The 20,779-nt window shown below is 43.3% G+C and overlaps 1 protein-coding gene across 5 annotated transcripts in view; it reads left to right on the top strand.

The window, feature by feature from the left end:
* Positions 1-11,281, top strand: part of psd3l (pleckstrin and Sec7 domain containing 3, like) — a 151,326-nt gene extending 140,045 nt beyond the window's left edge. For all 5 annotated transcript variants that reach the window (XM_064308527.1, XM_064308526.1, XM_064308528.1 and 2 more), the window contains 2 exons: positions 783-926; positions 7,347-11,281. In XM_064308527.1, the coding sequence (XP_064164597.1) occupies positions 783-926; positions 7,347-7,544 (342 nt within the window). In that variant the 3' untranslated portion in view covers positions 7,545-11,281. The remainder of the gene's footprint in view (positions 1-782; positions 927-7,346) is intronic.
* Positions 11,282-20,779: the final 9,498 nt, after the last annotated feature.

The raw sequence follows: 20,779 nt of genomic DNA, 5'->3' as shown, positions 1-20,779 counted from the left end.
GCACTGTCTCAGCATGAAGCCACTTTGCCTGCTGGATATCAATAGTGTTAGTCAGGTAGCACGGAAGCACAAAACATCATTTTGACAGTTTAATTTTCCCTGTTTAAAATGCTTTTTTGAAAGAAATGGGATAGATGGACTTCTTTACCCACCTGGCACTATGTGCTGGAAATATACTGTACCAACCCTTGTTACAGATTTTTGAGATGTGCATAACCTTTGAATAAAAGGTTTCCCAGACAGATGAGATTGGTGTTCAGAATCTATCCTCGCAAGCACTCCCTTGGTATTTCCAGAATTAAGTGCTTGTCAGTTTAGCATTTGCACTGACTCGAACTGGCGCTGGCCATTCCCTTTAGCGCTCTCCTTTTCTGAAAAACAGGCTAAATTGGGTTAAGGTGATTGTCCAAAGGCCACCTTCTACCTCTGATCAAACAAATTAGCGCTGATGCCCGGTGGAGCCCCCGGGCACTCACTGATTACAGAAGCATGGGCGGGGTGGGATCCCCGGGCGGCCAGAGAGTCCTGCACGCTCGCTTTGGCGGTACGGGAGAACCCCGCCGCGAGAGCGCCCCCCACTGGCCTGCCTTGGGTACGGCTGCATGGCTTTGCGTTATTCAGCTCGTCGCTGGGGCGTGCCGCTGCCTCCAGATCAGGGCAAGGCCCGAGGGCTGAGGAGCTGCCGTCGGTGTCTGTGCTCCAGTGTTCTTCTGCATGCTGAGGAGCATAAAGCGTCTCCAGGCACGGCCAAGAAACTACGTGTCCCTGTGTGCTTTGCGTAGGAGGAGCAGCTGAAGTCCCACGAGGCCAAGCTGAAGCACGTCTCCACGGAGCTGGCCGAGCACAGGTCCTACCCTCCCGACAAGAAGGTCAAGGCCAAGGAGATCGATGAGTACAGACTCAAAGAGCACTACCTGGAGTTTGAGGTAAAGTTTGGCGCCGAACGCGAGCCGATTGGGTGTGGGGGCTGGGGTCGGACGCGGGGCTGGTTGGGTGTGGGGGCTGGGGGTCGGACGCGGGGCTGGTTGGGTGTGGGGGCTGGGGTCGGACGCGGGGCTGGTTGGGTGTGGGGCTGGGTCGACGCAGGGCTGGTTGGGTGTGGGGGCTGGGGGTCGGACGCGGGGCTGGTTGCTAGCTGTGGTTCACATCCTCTCTCACAGCGGCACGGCACCGTTTCCTGTTCTAGATTCACGTCCGTCGCTCTGACTTGTGCTGACAAAAAGGGGGACGTGCTCTCAGGCGTTCTGACATGCCAGCACGCAGGTCACTGGTGAAGACTTCAGACGGCGTTTCGGAGAAAGGAGAGCGCTTGGAGAGCGCTGGCTCCAGGGTGTGCTCTAACGACCTCGCTCTGTATGCTTGACAGCCAGCGACAGCAGGAAGTGAGCCTCATAAGCAGGTGCCTCATCGAGGCCGGGGTCCAGTCAGGGACGGCTGCATAGTGGTGCTGTTAGGCCTTTCTCAAATGTAATGGCACAACTCGAGATCTTCACTTCCAGAGTCTCCATAGTTAAAAGTCATAGAGAGCACAAGGTTTGGGTGAAAAAGCAAGAGGGTTGAAAACTAGAATATCATGCAGTAACGGTCAACGAGGGTGTTTTTTTTTTTTTTTAAACTGCATTTTTGTTTTTTTCATAGGCACTCCTCATAGCTTTGTTTTACACTTGTGTGGAGCTTTTACAATGGCACATTTGTTTGTCATTTAACCTGGTGTTAAAGCGCTAGACTGGCCTCTGAAGCGTTCGGTCACATTGGTGTGATTAGACCACGATATTAAAGTGCCTATGAATAACGCAACAATTAGCATTTGGGTTAAACCACGTTCTTTCTATGACTAAGCACTTATTTTATACAAAAACAGATGTAAAACAAATGAAATTGACAGTGCAGGTAGCTAGCTGACAAGTCATACATCTTGAGCCTGATACACACTGAGAGCCATCTAGTGTTGTTGTGTTCGTTTTATATTTATATATTGAGAATGAAATTGTTATACATCCAGTGCAGGCAAAATTGAAGATAAAATCAGGCTTTTAAAAAAATAACAGCTGTTGATAAACAAAGTGTAGCTACACAGTGCAGAGCTGTGTGGTCACATGGTGTAGGAGAAGGCGGCTGTTACCCGCTGATGTGGGGGCAGTTTGGCTATTTTCCAACTAATGGGTAAGGTTGCAATTTCATAAGGTTGTTATTATTGGAGTATGGTATTATTATAATCACAATAACTGTCAGCACTCAAGGGCAGCTTCAGCCACACTAAGGCTAGTGTGATGTAACTGTGGAATTCTGGAACAGTTGATGCACACGCAGAAAAAAACTCCCACTGTGCAGCCATTGGAAATATTAATAGTTAATAACGCAACCCTAGCTTAAGGCACACATACAAAACAACTCTCATAGGAACAGCAAGTTCTTTCATCCTGTAATTAAAATGACCAGCATCCACCTTTTCAAAATTCATGGATGTTTCTCATACCCAGTGACAGTGGGGAAAAAATGACTTTTTTTTTTCTTTTTTTTTGGCTTGGAATTTGTGTGCGAATGCTCACCTTACGACAAAACACATTCTGCTCACACGCTCACACTTTCATCTTTTTTTTCTTGGATCTTGATTCTTTTCTTTTTCATTTTCCTAAATAAAATGGGTCTTCTCTTATCAGGTAATTTTCCTGAAGCGGAATGCGGAAGGCTGGCGGTTGACGTCAGCTGCTATTTGTTCAGAAATGTCAGAGCTTGGTTGTTGTTCTGCACACGATGTTCTGTTCTTCTTCTCAAAAATGTTTTAAATTAATCAGGGCCTTCTAAACGAGCGCGGCGGCAGAAAGGCGAAAGCCGACGCCTGCCTGCTGTGTGCGCGAGGTCCCGTTAGCGTGCCTCGCGGTAAACGAGCGCTTTTAAACGTATTCAGCGCGCTAATGCAGCCTGTCCCTCATTCCTTTAAACAGATCCATTACGGCAGATGGCGGGTGCGCTATCCGCTCGATCTGGGGACGGCGGTAATGAAAGCGCCCGCTGATAGCGGCCGTGCGCGTGTCACGTGACCGCGCGGGAACAAAAAGAAAAGGCTCGTTAAATAATTCTGACTCGCGCTCCGTCCCTTGAAAGCCAGTTGATGATACCACGGCGTGCATGGTGAAGGGGGAGCTAATGAAGTTATGCAATGATACTGTAAAAGCGACGCAGTTAGGCTGAAGCTTGCGGATGAAGGACAGCGCATCGGCTGTACCCATTGTTCTTTTTCTGATTAGCCGCCCTGTTTTCCTGGCTGTCGCCCAGCGAGGTGCCAGGACTATGGCCTCATTGGAAACGAGCGGTTCTCGTCCAAACTGCTCTGTAGCTAGCAAAATGCTAACGTGGGCACTTTGTGGCGTTTCGTTGGTCAGCCCTGCGGTTCACCGTTTCTGTGTGAATTTAGAGATAATGCTCACTTGCCACTTTTTATTTATTTATTTATTTATTTATTTTTTGGAGAATTTTTGTGATCTCAAATTATTTGCCAAGAAGAATCCATTAGACACCGTGCAAAGCTTAACATTTAAAATATTGTGCTGTCCCTGTTAATCAGCGTAGCTATTCTCCTCGCCCACCCGGGGTGTAATTTCTGCTGACTCTGGGTTGCTTCCCTCTCTTGGCGTTGCCCAACAGGCCTGCCCCTATAACAATGCCTAGATTGAGCTCCCCTATTAAACCCCTCACAGCACACTAAACAATCCCATGCACAAAAAACATGGCCCAAGTTCAAAAGATTGCTTCTCTTTTTTCCTGCAACCGGCAAATTCTATCTCAAGGCACAAGAAAGCACCTTGTATAAGAGCAGGAAATTAAAGTCTAATTTGCCTCAGTACATCAATTACATAATTGAACTGTGTTCTCAGTCAGTGGGCAAACATCGTTGGAATAGAGATAAAATGGCTGCCTTATTTTGCCTTATTTGTTCAGCTGGATGGTTATGCGTCTGTGCTTCGTGAGTGGGACTTGATGTTTTTGCGGTCTCCTGTTGTTTGGTTCACACGTCTTGGATATGTTTCTCACATCATCAATACCGAATTGTCAAGCTTTCAGATCAAATTGAAATGTATTTACATTTTACGAAGCGTTTGTCATAATATGCCTTACCGCATACCCCGGCTTACACCCCCACAAAAGCAAGCTAGGGATGACAGTGTAGTATAGGAAGAAACCCTGGGAAGTACCAGGGGGAGCCCATCCTTTTTAGTTGGTGGAGGGTATTTTTAAGCTGTATTGAAGCACAGCGCTTGGGCCATGAAATCAACTAGAAGTTCCATGAATCAGTTAGCGTGCTTACTTCATTACCTCAAAGATCCGATGGTGAATGAATTTGGAATAAGCAGTCAGTTCGATTTGAGTAAATAAACAAATTTTGCATGTTTATGACTATAACAACATAGCAGTTGATGACTATAAACAAAGCGGTAATGATTTAGTTGTGGAAGATTGGACCCCGGACTGTCAATGCTACTTTGCCCTGTGCTACAGTTTAATGATGGGGATCAGAGGAGAGGTGTATCCTTCACTAATGACAACTGGTCCCCTGCTGGTGCCCGGAGCTGATGACATCTGGAAGCTTGCAGGTGCTTGGGAAAGGAGCCATGGATCATTTTTGCAGCAGTCTCAAGGGGCCTTGACCCACTGCAGCTTGGTTTATTGTGTCCTCTTGTGACACATTTCCAGCCCATTTGAGGTTTTTTGGGGGAACGTGCTTAAAGTTGCAGTCACCTGGGTGATTTTGAGTAGGATTAGGGGTGCACTGTAAACACATTCCTCACTTTAGTCCGCTTGATGTTCTTGTGTTGGGGACTTGGTTGGGTATGGTTCAGGGTAGAATGTATTAATTCACATGTGTACTTATGTATTTTTCCCCTTTATTGAACCATTACATGATACCTTATGAATTCACATTTGTTAAAATACATTATACATTATTGGTTGACAATTTCCATGGTCAGCCACTGCGATGGAAGACAAGGATGAAGATATACTAATCAGAAGTTTCTCCCAATAAATTCTTTAGCAGAAGATGCAAAGTTGAACTGTCACTTTTGTTTCTTTTTAAAAAAAAATTGAGTTCCAACGAATCTCATAAATAAAGAGAAATTCCTTTTTAATTTGTTCAAATTTTCTTCCCTCAGAATTAAAATAAAACATTGTCTAAACCCTTACTATGAGCCAATTTCCCATTAAGCTAGCTAAATAGCTTAAACACACTATGCTCTAATTGAGAAATAATGACAACAGTCTCTTGACATTTTATTAAACTGCTTCTGGGATTGATATAGAGTCAAACTGGACAGCACATGATCCACAAAAACCATCGATTGGCTTTTGAATGGGCTGTGATCATACGTGCGTTGCTTGGGAAAGCCTCGAGATCCGTCGTGCGCTGTGCTGCGATTTACGCCCGGTGTAGACCTGGTCTGAGCAGGCCGGCGGCGAGGGTGTCGCGGACGAGACCGGCGTGAAAACTACAACGAGCTGCCGATCTTGACTGACACGCCCCGGAGCAGCAGCAGCAGCAGCAGCTCCCCTCCCGCTTCGGCCAGTCACCTAATTACCGAACGGCTCAGGCGTGTCAGAATCCATGACGGAAAAAAAAATCCACTCAAGTGCGCGCACAGCCAACGCGATACAGCCTACGTAGAGGCAGCTGCTCGGGAAGAAGACCGCTCAGATACGAAGGTTGCAGCACACCACAACTGCACTGGCGCAAACGCCATCGGTCTGCATTACCAGGGCTCACTGGTGTTCTGAGTAGCTACCCGTTGAGATGAAAACGAGGGCACTCAGAACGGCAGCCTGAGACTCTCCACACTACAGGTATTTTCCGTTCGAGGATAGAGAAATCACGTCTGTTCTCGCAGTACTTGATTTAATATTTGGCTTGTAAGAAAATTTTAAGATGAGGAATGTTTTTGTACTTCTGAAGATCAAACGCTGTCAAAGGAGGTAGGGAAAGATGGGCCAATTTGACGGTGGTTGTTAGACTGTGTTGTGGTGTTGTGTTTTTAAAGTAATTTTTTCAGTTTCCTTTGGGTTCGTATGCTTTCTTGTTTTATCTACCTACCTGGCTGTCTACTGTATCAGTCAGTGGTCTGTGTCTTTATATCCGAGAGGACGATGTCGTCGGTCCGGTTTTGAGGGATCTCTTGAAATGGTTGTAAAAACCCGCGCGTTTCGGGCCCTGTCGCTCTATCGTGGGGGCGAGCGGCGGCACTGCCGCGGAGGTCGGGAGGTGAAGGCGTTTTCAATCCTGACAGCAGCTGACAGCACTCAGGGGAGCACGCTGCGATGACCTTTCTCCCCCCTTGCCGCGAAAAAAACGCGCTTTCGCTCGCGCACGCCTCCGTGACCACCGACAGAGGCCGGATTCCAGCGGGGGCTGTAAATATGGCGCTCTGCGTCCGTGGAACGCTCAGCAGACGCCAGGCCCACAGCGCCCCGTTCAGCAGCCAGGCCCACAGCGCCCCGTTCAGCAGCCAGGCCCACAGCGCCCCGTTCAGCAGCCAGGCCCACAGCGCCCCGTTCAGCAGCCAGGCCCACAGCGCCCCGTTCAGCAGCCAGGCCCACAGCAGCCGGGCCCACAGCGCCCCGTTCAGCAGCCAGGCCCACAGCGCCCCGTTCAGCAGCCAGGCCCACAGCGCCTCATTAAGCTCAGAGGCACTGCTGCTCAGCTCGAGTGCTCGGGCTGAAGTGCTTCCCATCCACAGCCTCCTTGTCACAGCGCATCGCTTTAAGCTTGTGTTTACTGAAATTAGCATTATCAATGCAAGCTGATTGCGAATGGGGTCAGTAAGCTGATGACACGAGCAACACAATTATAATAACAAGACGTTGATTAGTAGTAATGCGTGGTAATCACAATCTAAACGTCTGCCTAAGCCAAAGGTGGAGCATGGCCATTTTTGTCTTTTATCTCTTGAATAATCTTGATCTTTCCCCACCTATGCAGGTCTTCTTCTTTAGATCCTGTAAACCCTCAGTGCATAAACGTCAATTTAACATACTAGAAGTTTCATAGTAGCTATGAGAGGGAGATTGAGGATGTAATCTAAGTTGCAGATATAGTGTTTGAAGATAAGGTGTTTGATGTCGTATAATTGACCAATAACAATCTCTCTGCGTCAGTGTAAACAGGTGTGTTTACAACCTGTAGCAGAATGTAGGCAGTGACTCAGCAGTCCTGTCTGTGGTGGAGATCTCATTCCACCTCTAGGGCGGCAAGTTGATTGCTGGTGATTGAAAGCGATTGATGTGAAAGGTCGTTCGATTAATGTAATTTGGAGATTGAAAATTGTCTGTCCCCACCCTCCGCTTTTGTCTCCCTGAAGGAGAACCGCTACGAGATGTACGTGAAGCTCCTGAAGGAGGGGGTCAAGGAGCTGCTCTCCGGCAAAGACGGGGACGGGCTGAAGAAGTCTCAGTCCAGCCCCTCGCTCAACCAGGAGAGCCAGCCGGCCGCGGCCAAGGTCAAGCGCAACACCTCCGAGAGGAAGGACTACCGGCCCGAGACTCCCAAGGTCACATAGGAAGCTTCCGCTCTGCCCCGGGAGAGAGAGGGCCGCCCCCGCGCAGTGTGTGAATATGTTCCGTGTAATTAATTTATCTGCCCACTGTCGCAACGGAAGCAGTTGTGTAAACTGTAAATGATGGGGGAAAAAAAATTGTCCTTCCTAGACTGACTGGTGCTTGCTGTAAGCATTTTGATTTTTTTTATTTTAATTTTTTGTTTCTGTTTTTGTAAGGCACACCATCTTACGTATCCGTGGTCCTTTCATTTGGATGTTGTTGACGTTGCCGTTGCTGTCGTTATTGTATAAAGCGTAAGATTTTGTTGTGAGGCGTTTGACTCCATGTCACTTTACTCAATCTCTCCATACTGTAAGAGCCGTTTCACAACAAAGATTTCTTTGCCTTTCGGTCAAGGGGGGTGAAAAATATATTTTCTTCTCTCCTGTTCAGTGGCAGATCCCTGACCAATCTCTGTACATGTAAATATTGAATAGAGATATAGAAATAGTCTCATTTGGAATTTAACCTGTTATTTTAATATGTAGTTTTAAGTGTATGTTGGTGACATTTAAACAGTCACATATTTTGATGGTAATATTTATGTGGACAAATATGGCTTTCAGCGAGAACAGGCAGGTGCTTTTGAAGCCTTCAGTTTTCCCCTGCTTCTCTACATAGAACTCCTAGCCACTCATCCAAAAGTTTGTCTCTGCTTGGAAAAGTTTTCTCCTCGTTATCCTGATGATGCATCTAGGTGTAAATAAGGGGAGGCGATGCATCATTTAGTTGAAGGTTTTAATGCTTTTAAAGATGTTAGAACTTCCTTGCTTTGCTCCTGAACCAACAGACATTTAGGACACCCAAATTATAAGCTTGACATAACCATTTATTAAACTGTACCAGTATGTTACGTTAGATGAGATCTGTACTGAGACTAAGTATAAGTTTCTATATCAGTAAGGGATACTTTCAAGTATCTGTTCAGTGTAATCCAGTGCGTTGAGTTCAGTTACACCTACAGTGCTGTGAAGATTCAGACTGCAGTACGACTTTGATGTGAAAATCTAGGAAACACAGTCTCGGTAGCTGAGCCATTTATTTTGTCTTCATTAAGGCGAAGGATATATTTAAGCTTTTTGAGTAGTGTACATGCCAATGCTCCTTTTTTGTGTCTTTTATAATCTTCATGTATTTGAATTTTGAATTCTAATTTGATAACTGTATTGTTGTAAAGATCGAATTAGTATTTATAGTGCACTTTATAAATGAGTTCTTTTGAATATTTCAGAGAGCTTTATAAGGGGTAGACTTATGAGTTTCTTTACTGACTTCACAGGTTTTGAAGGCTGAACTAAACGTACGTTAGTTTTATTGAAGGTACCGAGCTGAATGTACGGTTCTCTCAGCTCAGCTCGTAATGTTGTCCTAGTTTGTTTTCAGTGGTTCGATAGTTTTTTGCTGTTATAGTTTGATCGTTTAATGACGAGGTTTCCTTTGAGGAAACTATTTTCTTTGCTGTAACATTTAAAGTTGCAATTATTGCCTTTCCTAATGCTGAATTATTGAATCTGTAATGTCTCTCACAGATGTTCATCGCAGATAGTATCGACATTGGAAAAAGACTGCGTTTCATTGGACAATAAATTCCCACTCCGCACTTCTTTAAAAATCTTTTCCTTTGACTTTTTTTTCCAATTATTTCCAAAATACTATAACAAATGTATAAATACAGTAACTACAGAGTACAGAGCCTACTATACACATTATTACTACAGCTGACCACAGTGTTGCCCCATTTTTCTTTTCTTCACCTACCAGTGTTTAGTTTGCGATACTTCTTAAATACACAAGGTTTGCACTGCAAGTTTTATTATTTTTTAAAATGATGTTGAAGAATGTGGTATTGTGGTAAAATATCTGTTGACATGAACAAGCAAACAGAAAAAAAGATTGTCCATATCAAAATTGTCATTTTACTTACTGGAAGTAGGATGTGAATACTATTGTTTTAAACTGTCATTATGTTTAACATTATTTTTAATGATGAAAAATAGTTCCAAGTTACTTAGCCATTTAAGGGTAAAGTATTGCAGAGGAATAACTGCTTAACCATTTAAAATCAATTGTGTTGCTGTTTTTCCACAACTTAATGTTTCTGAACTAAATATTAAGATAAGAACACCAATTAGACTAGCTCGCTCCTTAGCTTTCCCTTTTAAAAATCTGTGCCTCAAAATCCCACCCGATCCAAACAAATGCATCTGAAGCAAAATGACTTCATCTGTGTAGCATCATCATTTGGATTTTCTTGGCGAGCACATTTTCTCAAAGTGCTCTTCCTCCAGTTTTGCTTGCTTCACCCTTATCTTATAGGCCACATAGCTTAAATTCCTTAGGACTGTTCTTCCTCTTGTGTTATTTGTACGGGGTACTTTAGGGTAGTTAATTTTATGCAGTACAGTACTAGTGGTAAAACCTCCCCTGATTTGACAGCCGATAAATCATTGCCCTAATACCCAGAAGCCGGTCCTGTGGTAGTGCGTGGAAGGCGCGTGAGACTGAGAGATGTGGATGGATACTTCTGAGGTCTGCCCAACAATTCCTTGAACTTGTGATGCATCTGAAGCATTGAACTGACATCTTTAGCATTTGTCCTACTGGAACCTCTTAAGATCTTTTAGAGACATATCCCCAGGCATAATTTCAGAATGACATTTTATTGCGTTTCCCTCAATCAGAAATAATCAATCTTGCTCTGTAATGTACGTTTCAGTAACTCCCACGTATGAAATACCTGATTTCATGAGCCGATTTGTGGAACAAAATTTTGTAGTTGTGCAATTGTGTTGCATTGGTACATTGTAAGGGGTCATGGTACAGTATAGTAGTTACCCCATGTTGATAGTTTGTTGTTGCTTTAGTGCATTTTAATAAGCAGTTTTTTTTTATCTTTTAGTGGGGCTGGTCAAGGGGGAGAGATGGCATTTCTCTGGATAAATTGTGTATGAAATTCTCTGGTATTTATCTAATATAGATACAGCCTAGGTTGTCAATGAAATGAAAGGGCTGATTGCTCGTTTTGGGTGAAATCTACAAAGCATAATCCCTCCTCGTTCATCAAATCGAGTACCGCCCTTGGCCTTGATTACTTTGAAGTTTTAATGCAAGGTTGTCTGACAATAGATGAGGTAGATTTTACACAGTGTTACTCCCCCCCCCCAACCCCCCCACCCAGCCCACCCTCAGATTTAACGAGTCTATTCAGAAGCCTTCTTTGTATTCTCTGTGCAGGTTACAATGTGCAGTGTCACACCTGCGAGAACATCACATTTAATCCCCTCCATAACGCCAGGAGGAGACTCGTGAATGCCATGGCCATTTTGTCTCCAAATGAAATCAGTCCCACAATTCCTTTCACAGGGATGGGAAGTAATCTATACACGCCTGTGCTTTTGAGTGTTCTACAGTAGACAGCAATGCACCTTAGCCTCCAGATAGGCTCTGTCTTAACACACGTATGCATCGAAATATCTCTCCAAGCTGTGATCTCGTACAATCCTCTAACTGTGTAAATGTTGTTAAATTTAACTGTTGCCCTGTGTTATTGAAAGATCCAGGATTGCATTGTTGGTTGTCAAGTGATTTCATGGGCTCTGGGCGTGTCTTACGCTCTCCCGCCGAAGTTAGTAACACAACGTTGATGGTATACAATCTGTAGGTGGATTCAGCAAATAAAATACTGTATTTAATTCAACTTGCCTTTTTGAATTTTTCTCTTACTGGTCATTTTCTGTGTCAGTTGATAATTGTTTGCAGTTATCTTATATTTTCATATTGCAAGCATGTTTGTAGGCTTTTTTTCTGTCTATTTCTTTTTTCAAGACTGTGTTTGTCTTGTGCTTACAATCGACAACGAAAAAAACATAACCTTGACTTTTATTAAATACCTTTAAAAATAAATGAGCATTCTGGATTCAGGCGCGTGTGTCAGACAGACTTACTAGCGTATTTTGTGCCCATATTTGGTACAGAGGAATCGTCTTTCCAAGTTAAAGTGAACACGCTCATTTACGGTTGAACCCGTTCAGCTGTGCTAAAAGAGCACAGGCATATGTGGCTTCAGGTGGCCAGTACTGTAGTGATTTTCTCATCCACCCCTCACACATCACACACAACTGGCTGAAGAATAACTGCGCAGTCAATTGTCCAGTTGCTTTTGGTCCCTAAAATGGGGGGACTACGTATAAAACGGTTGCAATTCCTGTATGGTTCACCCAGTATGAATGTAAATGCCCTGAACTTAAAGCTGATTATAGCTGCATTTTAACTTCATATTCATTGTTTTATTTCAAATCTAGTGTTTTGGAGTAGAGCCAAAACAAAAAAAATTGTGTCACTGTCGAAATACAGACTGCACTGTGTAGTCAGTCGTCCTACTATTTTTGATGTCTTCCTTATATATACTGTATATACAGATGATTGACAAATTAAAGGAAAAACCTGAACAAATGAGTGGAGAAACACAACAAATGCAGATGTTCCTGTACAGGTGTACCGCATAATACAATTAAGCAACTAACATCCTATCATGCTCTATTTTTTATTTTTTTTCTTCTTTCGGCTGTCCCCGTTCGGCGTCGCCACAGCGGATCATCCTGATCCGCATATTTGATTTGGCACATGTTTTACGCCGGATGCCCTTCCTGACACAACCCTCCCATTTATCCGGGCTTGGGACCGGCACTACGAATGCACTGGCTTGCGCATCCCCAGCGGCTGGGTAGCCTGTCGTGCTCTATGACGTATAAAAATGCTGAACAGGCCCAGTTCACCTCGATTTTGGATCAAGATGGGAAGAGGAAAAGAACTGTGTGGCTTTGAAAGAGGGTTCATTACTGGGGCACAGATGGTAGGAGCTTCAGTCACAAAAATTGCTCAACTAGCTAGCGTTTCAATAGGAACAGGGACTAAAATGACATCTGCATTCAGGTCCACAGGAAGACATCAGTCTCAATAGGGTCAGAAATTGTGATCTAAAGCGCACATTCAATGACCATGATGCTCATGCATTAGTGCGATATGTAAGGAAAAACATCTGTAGGGTGCTGGGTATTGGTGTTTAACGCCATTGCTGTTAAAATAGAAGCTTTTAACAGCAATGGCGTAAAATATCCCAACAAAAACTCTTGTCAATGGCAAATTGTACAATGAGATTGTTTATCTTTACTTCCACTGTCAAAAATAACCTGTAAGCTGGCACATTACTGGACCCAGGTGTATTCAGTATGAAATTGTAAACCACTCTGTGGGGAAAATAAAAGCAAAATTCTGTTTTGTTGAACTACAGCAGGAATCTGAATTGAACAGAGAGGAAATGTACTTGCACCTGGCTCACAGTGCATATGCTGCCAGCAGTTCACCTGCTGAAGCATTCAGGGATAATGGTGGCGCCATTTGTGTCTGTGATTCAGAAACTATTATACAGTGTACATGAACTTTTAAATACCCAGTGGGAGTTACAGTCCTTTGTCTTTTTAGCAACCCACTCCATCTTTTCCAAAAAAAGATGGTGGCAAGGCCAAGGCTTCAGTCCAATCCTGCAGTTCCAGCACACAGGTTGGACTGAAATGTCCAAGGCCACACTCCCCGTCGATGGCACTTTCTGTCATCCATTTTGTTAATATGTAGCTTTATATAAATACGTTCGATTGTAGAGCCATGTCATTTTTTAAATCAATACATAACTTGAAAACACAATGCTGGCCAGAAATATTCATATCCATTTTTTCACTCTGACTGTAAGTGTCATGTCTAAAGTTGGTTTTTCATGTTCATTTTGGAAAATGTCAGCTTCCCTCACAACCAGAAGGTGGCCTCTCATTCAGGGAATCACAAAAATATATTTTCATTCTACAGTGCCTCTCTGTACATTCAGCACTGCTGTACATTGCTGTACATGTTTGATCATTGCTGTACAGCATGATTAAACAAACATAAGAAATGAACATGAAAAAAGCAAAGCTTTAAATAGAACCACAATGAAAGTTTAACAGACTATGCATGAGTGGAACATAAACAGAGAGTCACTAAGAACAGGCTCGTACGAACATAACATGTCATACATGTGCTCAGCTCTACTGTATGTGAGCCTTGCTTTAAAAGTGACTGCCTACATTTTGAGGAGAATTCTTCCAGTGGAGCAGACAAATAGCCAGTAGAGGGGTACAGGGAGGAGGTTTTTGCAGGTGAATTTAGAGCCCGGCATACCAGCTCTGAACCTTCTGAAGAAGATTGAAGCTGAGAGTATTGGAGTGGGAGGAGGGATTGGAAACAGAAAAGCAGAGTTCTGGATGGGTTTGAGCATTGGGACAGCTTTGGCCGGGAGGCCAGCCCAGAGGGCATAACTGTTCCCTGGTAAGAACAGGAGGTCTGCAGCCGTATCTGGATTAGCGGTATTCAATTTGGGGACCGCCTCTCTGCGTTCCCCACTCACACAGCCTGGAGTCTTTTATAATTGCCCATGTATAATAATCTAGGCAATTAATCGGGCCACCTGTGGGATTCAATTCATTCTTCGTATACTCTCTCCAAATGAGCATTTGGATTAAACCTAAAACCAGGAAACAAGGACACTCACCAGCAAATGTCCATTTTCATGGTCAGCCATTTCATTAAGTGCAGTGTCTTTTTGCAGTTTTGAAATATTTCGAGATTTGTGTTGACCAATCTGCAATAAAGCTGAAATCATTTCTTTTTTCTGATTCACTGTTGGCTTAGCTCCTCAAGGTTTTTTTTTTTTGACTGACAGTTGCAAGTAGCCGCTTCTGTTACCATAGCAATGGCAGCCACAAAGAGCTATTTTTGTGCTTTGTGGTAAAACACATTTTGTTTCTTTTAGATAATTAGTTTTGTAATCATTACTTGACAAAGAATTTATATGTTTATCATAACTTCTAAAATGTATGGTGTATACTACAAATATCTGTGTTCAAGCACTAAGGTTCAGTCTGAAATTATGAAGGAATTATTAAGAATTATCAAAGCAAATTGAATACTGATGTAACATACCCTGAATGTAGCATCCTCTTCAAATGTTTATTTTGCCAGCATTTAACTATTCTGTGCATAATTAGATGTCTCATTAGATGTTCTATGTAATTATATCTTTTAATGTGCCACTCTCCCTGTTTTGCTATGCGCAGGTCTTAGACACTATTCATTAGCACTCCTCCTGTGCGCAATGTCATCAAAGCTGTAATGAGGGTGGAGGGACTTGAGAACTGCGAAAGACAAAGCGCTTGGTTGAGATGGAGGTGGAGATAGGTGTGGACAGGGGGGCAGACAGCACAGCTCCCAGCCTGGATGTGGGGGGAGAGGACGGCCTCAAGGTTACCTCCAGCCGTTGGATGGGGTAGAAGGTGCCCCTAGGGGACTGTACCATTAGTGCGCATATGGAGAGAGGAGGTAGGGGGTGCAGGGGAGGTGGGCTGGACCCTGAGGGCTGGGAGAGGCAAATGGAGGTACAGCTTCCCCTCCAAAGAGAAATGAGGTCCCTGCAATGGGGGCTCTGTCACTTCCTTTAGGAGATTAAAAGCACAAGAGGCACTCTGTCTGATCCAGCACCACACTAACTAACCTGTAGACAAACTTACTTGCCATTCTCAGGTGAAGTCATTCAGTGTGCCCTTGGTGCTGCCTCAATCCTGCTGCTGGTGATGGCAAGTTAGCCTCAAGAGAAACTCAGTCAGACACAGGCTTCAGTGAACAATCTGCCAAATACATCAGATGGGGAGGGGGTGGAGGATGGCGTGGGTGATGTTGGGGGTTTGTTGTAGCCAAGTAGTGGTGGAGAGCTCACGCAGGATTTTAATCCCTTGTTTGTGTATTAATTATATTTTCTCCATACAAGTTGAGCTGTCCCTGCACAGTAAGGTGTGGAGCTCCATGCTGACAGAATCCCCCTGTTCCTGAGCAACAGTGTGGGGCTGCCAAAAGCCAGGTTGAGTGGTTGACTCCATTTTAATTCAGTCAACTCAGAAGATGAACAGAATTCCAGCTCACTCACCCAAAAAATTCTCAGAGCACACCGTAGACATTTTCCAATTTAAGAATCTACTGAACTCTCAGTTCATTTTACTGAACTGTCTGAATAGAAATGGAATTGATTCCAACCCTGTAGGACGCAGTCAGCATTAGTACTGTCTGGACTTGACCACACCGCACTGCGCTCTGTCTGAATCATTTTCTGATTTCACAATGTTACATAATGGAATGAAATGAAATTAAATATATCAATTTATATTTTACTCCCAGGCATGTTTTTTTTTGTGTTATTTGTGCATAGGTGAGAAATTAATGGACCAGACATCAATTAAATGATAAGGCCCTGGAAGCCTTTGGGAATGCAGAATGCTGGATTCCTGAGATCTGCAATAGAGACGCAAATTAAAACTGTGACAAAATGACACCTGAGATTCTCTGAAAAGAACGGCTCACCGTTTGCTTCAAAGAGCTTCGCCTGTGAATGAGACATCGGGCAGACTATTCTTTTCGCCCAAAAAGGCTCTTCTTGGGCAGTCATTTCCAAAGCATTCAGATTTCCCCCAGAAGGAGCAATCAAACCACGAGCTGGAAATACAACTGGGATTGGGAATCTGCCACAGAATTTTAAGATGCTGAAGATGCTGATTAATGCACAAGGCTGTTATATTCAGCTTTCACATCCTGAAAATATTGATGGCTTTTTATTGAAATATTGATATCCCTTTCTCGAAGGATATGCAAAAGCACTCAGAATCAGTCAACATATTCATCCTGATGCTCAAACGGTTTATGTTTTTTTTTCTCACCTTACATCTTCTATTAAAAATGACAGGTGTGTCTTCACAGTTCATTCTATCCTCTCTCAAAAAGCCTGAAGGCATGAAGACTCGTGGGATTTGTTTCTGTCACTGAGCAATCAGGGCTCATTGATGTTAGTAAACTACATTTTCAAATTAATCTCATGGTATCAGGGCTTATCGGCAAGAGGGACTTAAGATGTCTTTTATATACGTGAAAAATAAAGCATTTCTTTCCTCAGAGGGGTATGCGGTCTTTCTTCTGGCTGGTCTTATTCCTGTGTTTGGTGGTGTGTTGTAACTCAAGCTGCCACACAGATAAAACATCCCCCTTGATGGAGACAAGCAAACAACCAAGGTTTCCATAGAAACATACAGTATATATTATGCTGTGTATATAATTTATTTTGAAAAGCCTTTTCCCCTTTTTAGAAATAATTTAAGGCTCTTTTCACCAGTCCAGCTTTCTGAAAGCGAAAAAAACACTGAATTTGGCTGTGATTTGATTAAATACATCTAGAATTATGCATGAAGGAAAAAATATGTCATGGTAGGTATATCTAATTTGAAGGTAGCTGGCTCTGTCCTTCAGTAGGTCCTTGTGTTATTACTTTAACTTAGGGGTGATTTCTTTAACTCTCAAAGGGTGCAGTGGACTGCTTCCGATGCTTGTGTGGAGAAGTGAAACCGTCCTTCATGCCTCGGGCCCAAAAGCCTTTTAATCAGAGGTGCAGAGAGCCAGAAAAGGGGAATTTCAAAACAATAAAAATGATAAAGGTCAGATTCATATCTGTAGGAACTGCAGCAGCTAGGAGAACACGCACTCACACTTCCATTGCGTGGGCAGCACTGCTTCCCTTCACACAAGAAACATATACTGTATAGTTTCTCATATTTGGAGATCAGATATATTGTCATTGTTGATGTTTGCAACAATTGATGTCTGTTCTGTGATTACACAATATGGGCAAAAGTGTGTGGACACCTGACATCCAACATCTCACCCAAAATTATGGGCATTAATATGGATTTGGTCCAGCCTTTGCTGCCATAACAACCTCCACTCCTCTGGGACGACCTTATGCAAGATGTTGGAGCATTGCTGCAGGGATTCGCTTCCATTCAGTCAGAAGAGCATTCGTGAGATCGGGTACTGATTGGGCGATTAGGCTTGGCTGGCAGGTGGCTTTCCAATTGATCCCAAGGGTGTCGGATGGGGTTGAGGTCAGGGCTCTGTGCAGGCCAGTCAAGTTCTTTCACAATGTCCTTGACAAAATAATTTCTATATAGACCTTGCTGTGCACCCGAGGGCATTGTCATGCTGAAATAGGAAAGGGGTATCCCCAAACTGTTGGGGAAGCACAGAATCGTTTAGAATGTGATTGTATGCTGTATCATTAAGATTTGCCTTCACTGGAACTAAGGGGCCTAGAGCAAACCATGAAAAACAGCCCCAGACTAAGGGGTGTCCAGACACTTATAGTGTCCAGGCAATTTTGACTTCCTTATCTATGACTCGCTCTGCTTTCTCCCTGTCTGAATAAAGGAAAAACTAAAAATAAAAAACTTTTTGAATTTTGGAATTTGATACATGAATGGAGGTTCAAATCATCAGCGGTGTGCTGGCTCACGGCTAGTACAATTCTCTTTTTGGAGATACATGGTTGGTTTCTATGTGATGCCAACATTGTGTAAAATAAAAAAAAACAATATAAGCAATACCGCCAAACACTTATATGTTGTGAACAACCGTTTTAAGCATTAGGGATGTCAGAACTCTCTGGGGTTCGGTGGGCTTTTTTCACTGGTTCTGGGGGAGTGAAAGAGTTTGTGTGCTTAAGGGCCAGAGGCCATTTAAAACAGCCCAAGGTGTAGCATCCTGCTGTGTGCAGGACGCAACAGATGCTACAGAGATGCTGGGTTCCTTCAAACCCATTTCAGCCTGCACACATCCCATAACACAAGGTCAGAAAATGTCCATTTCAGCGGTGTTGATGTCGCTAACTCATTTACATGGAGCCTAAGCTAAAAGCTTTTCTCAAAGGTCAACTCTTGTCGCTGTGGCCTTCAATCAACTTGAAGAATCTCTTCTTGTGGAGTGCTACCAAACTGAGACTGCATTTGACAATCCTGCGATTACTGCCGACGGACAAACTGATTTCACAGCAGAGAGCTTGCTTTTCTTTGTTCATTCCCAATCGGTAAGACTGTGAAACATGTCATGTTTTTAAGGTCCCCCTCAATGTATGTGGTGTATTTGGCTCAATGTTTTATGACGGTATCCATTTGTTAATTATTCCACAGGAATATTGTGGCAAACACACCTGCCACAAGCCACCGAAGTGGGAGAAGATGTTCAAATAGTCCACATTTATTTACGAGGGTTTGGCAAGATGGTACAGCCAAATAAGCAGATGTAAAACACTGTCATGACAGAGAGGCTCTCCTGTGTGGCTGGGGATGGCAGATTTAACCTGTGCGCACTGATTACCTCACTACGCACAGGTGCAGCCACCCCTGTTCCTGGGCCCAATTAGCCTGGCCAATTATCTAATTCATAACCAATTATCTAACTAGCCAGGTCTAATTAGCTTGACCCAGGGCAGGTGTGGCTGCTTAAACCAGCCATCCCCACACCACAAATATATATAGAGAGAATGAGATTAAGATGTGAAAGTATATTTAGTATAATATAGTATATTGTAATAACAACGACAGCTGATTGTTAAAAAAGCACAACATTGCATTGAAATGACATGGTATTGCCACGCAAGAATGTGTTCGCCATGAATCTAAATACATGCCAGGTCCCATTCATTTAACTGTTTAGCAGGTTTCTCAACGGATTCAGCTGTGGTCCAGGCTAACACGGGGTCTTCCTTTACTCTGTAGACTTGTCACTTGAGGGAACAAAAAACTAAGGGTGATCAGTGCTGAATGCTGAGTTTGTCTACCGCACACTGAAAGTATTTACTGAGGGAGGACATGCTGTTTTGAGTAATGAATGCTGCATTAAATGCTGCATTAATTGGTAAATGTGTCTTATTAACTCAACAATGAAGGCACTCTGTCAGCAGGAGTGCATTAAGATAGAGAAAGATGGCTTCCCACCCGAGAAAAACAAATCTGTGCAGTATGTCATTACAAACAAATGAATGTGTGAGGCTAGTATGTGTGTTTTTAGTACAGATAAAAAATTGGGCACAACTGAAATACTTAGTGTATGCAACAATGAATCTTGAAAATATATCAGTGTGTGTGATGTGCTCTTCCATACAGGGAAGATGAGGTGGTGTTAGAGGGCACAGAGGCACAGACACAGAGAGGAGCGGGACATAGCATGAGCGGCGGGAGGGGCAATGTGGCGAGAATCGCGGCCGAGCAAGAAAAAGCGGATGATTGATTAGAAAAAGACGATTCTGGCAGAGGCCAGGATAGAAAAGATAGAGCGGTAAGCTACAGTCATCAATCAGGAAACGGGGAGAGAACAGGACATAACAAGAATAAGGTAAACCCCTGGAAAATAATGCATCTCAGTTATCCTGTGGTCCTCCTATTCAATAGGCATTTTCCAGAGTGTTTTTCTGGCCACACTGGCTTCTCAAGAGAGTATATCCGCATCATACCAATGATGTATTCGATGGCATTTAGTGGAGTAAAGATACAGCCGCCTTGCGGCTCACTTCTATAGCTACAAAGATTTACATCACCTATATATGCTTTCAGCCAAAGGCATGATACACTATCGGATTTCAAATGAATGTAAGTGTCTTATTAAGGAGTACATCTGCTCTGCAACAAGGCAAAGACCAAAATGATTATACTACACTAATTGCATATTGCAGGAAAATTATCCCAATTTTTACTATTTTTAGCACTGATCCAACATGAGACATGAGAAGGTTTTACATTTAGTAACAGAACCACAAGTACTACATAAATAATATATGTCAAATGTATAAGACCATGTTCCATTCACAGGAAGTAAGAAATGGGAGAAACAGAGAGGGTGCTTGTATGTAAAATCCATCTTTTTCCATCTGTGGAGAATACAGATGGCAAAAGAAATAGGTACTAATTTGTAGGCTGCAGTTGTATCCATGGTTCCTAATCAATGTGAACACTGAAAATAAACCACTGAGTAGGAGGACGAATCAGCTTCAGCTCTTCATTATCAGAGGGAAATAATCTTACTGTATAGGAAGGCAATAGTCACACTAACAGCCTTAGGCTCTGCTCTTTTCTCCAATAGTTATTCTATCAGTCTATGTATAGTCTCATCTGGTACCACCTAATGGAACTGGTTATGACCTGGTGTGTCAGTGATTCACTCATACATCTATTCAAAACTAAATCAATGATGCCCTGGTGGACAAAATGACAAACCTTTTAATTTTCACATTTTCACATGC

This window comes from Anguilla rostrata, chromosome 14 (genome assembly GCF_018555375.3).
Source record: "Anguilla rostrata isolate EN2019 chromosome 14, ASM1855537v3, whole genome shotgun sequence".
NCBI classification, from domain to species: Eukaryota; Metazoa; Chordata; class Actinopteri; order Anguilliformes; family Anguillidae; genus Anguilla; species Anguilla rostrata.
Note: the sequence above shows the minus strand (reverse complement) of the source record. Positions and strands in the feature narration are given on the sequence as shown.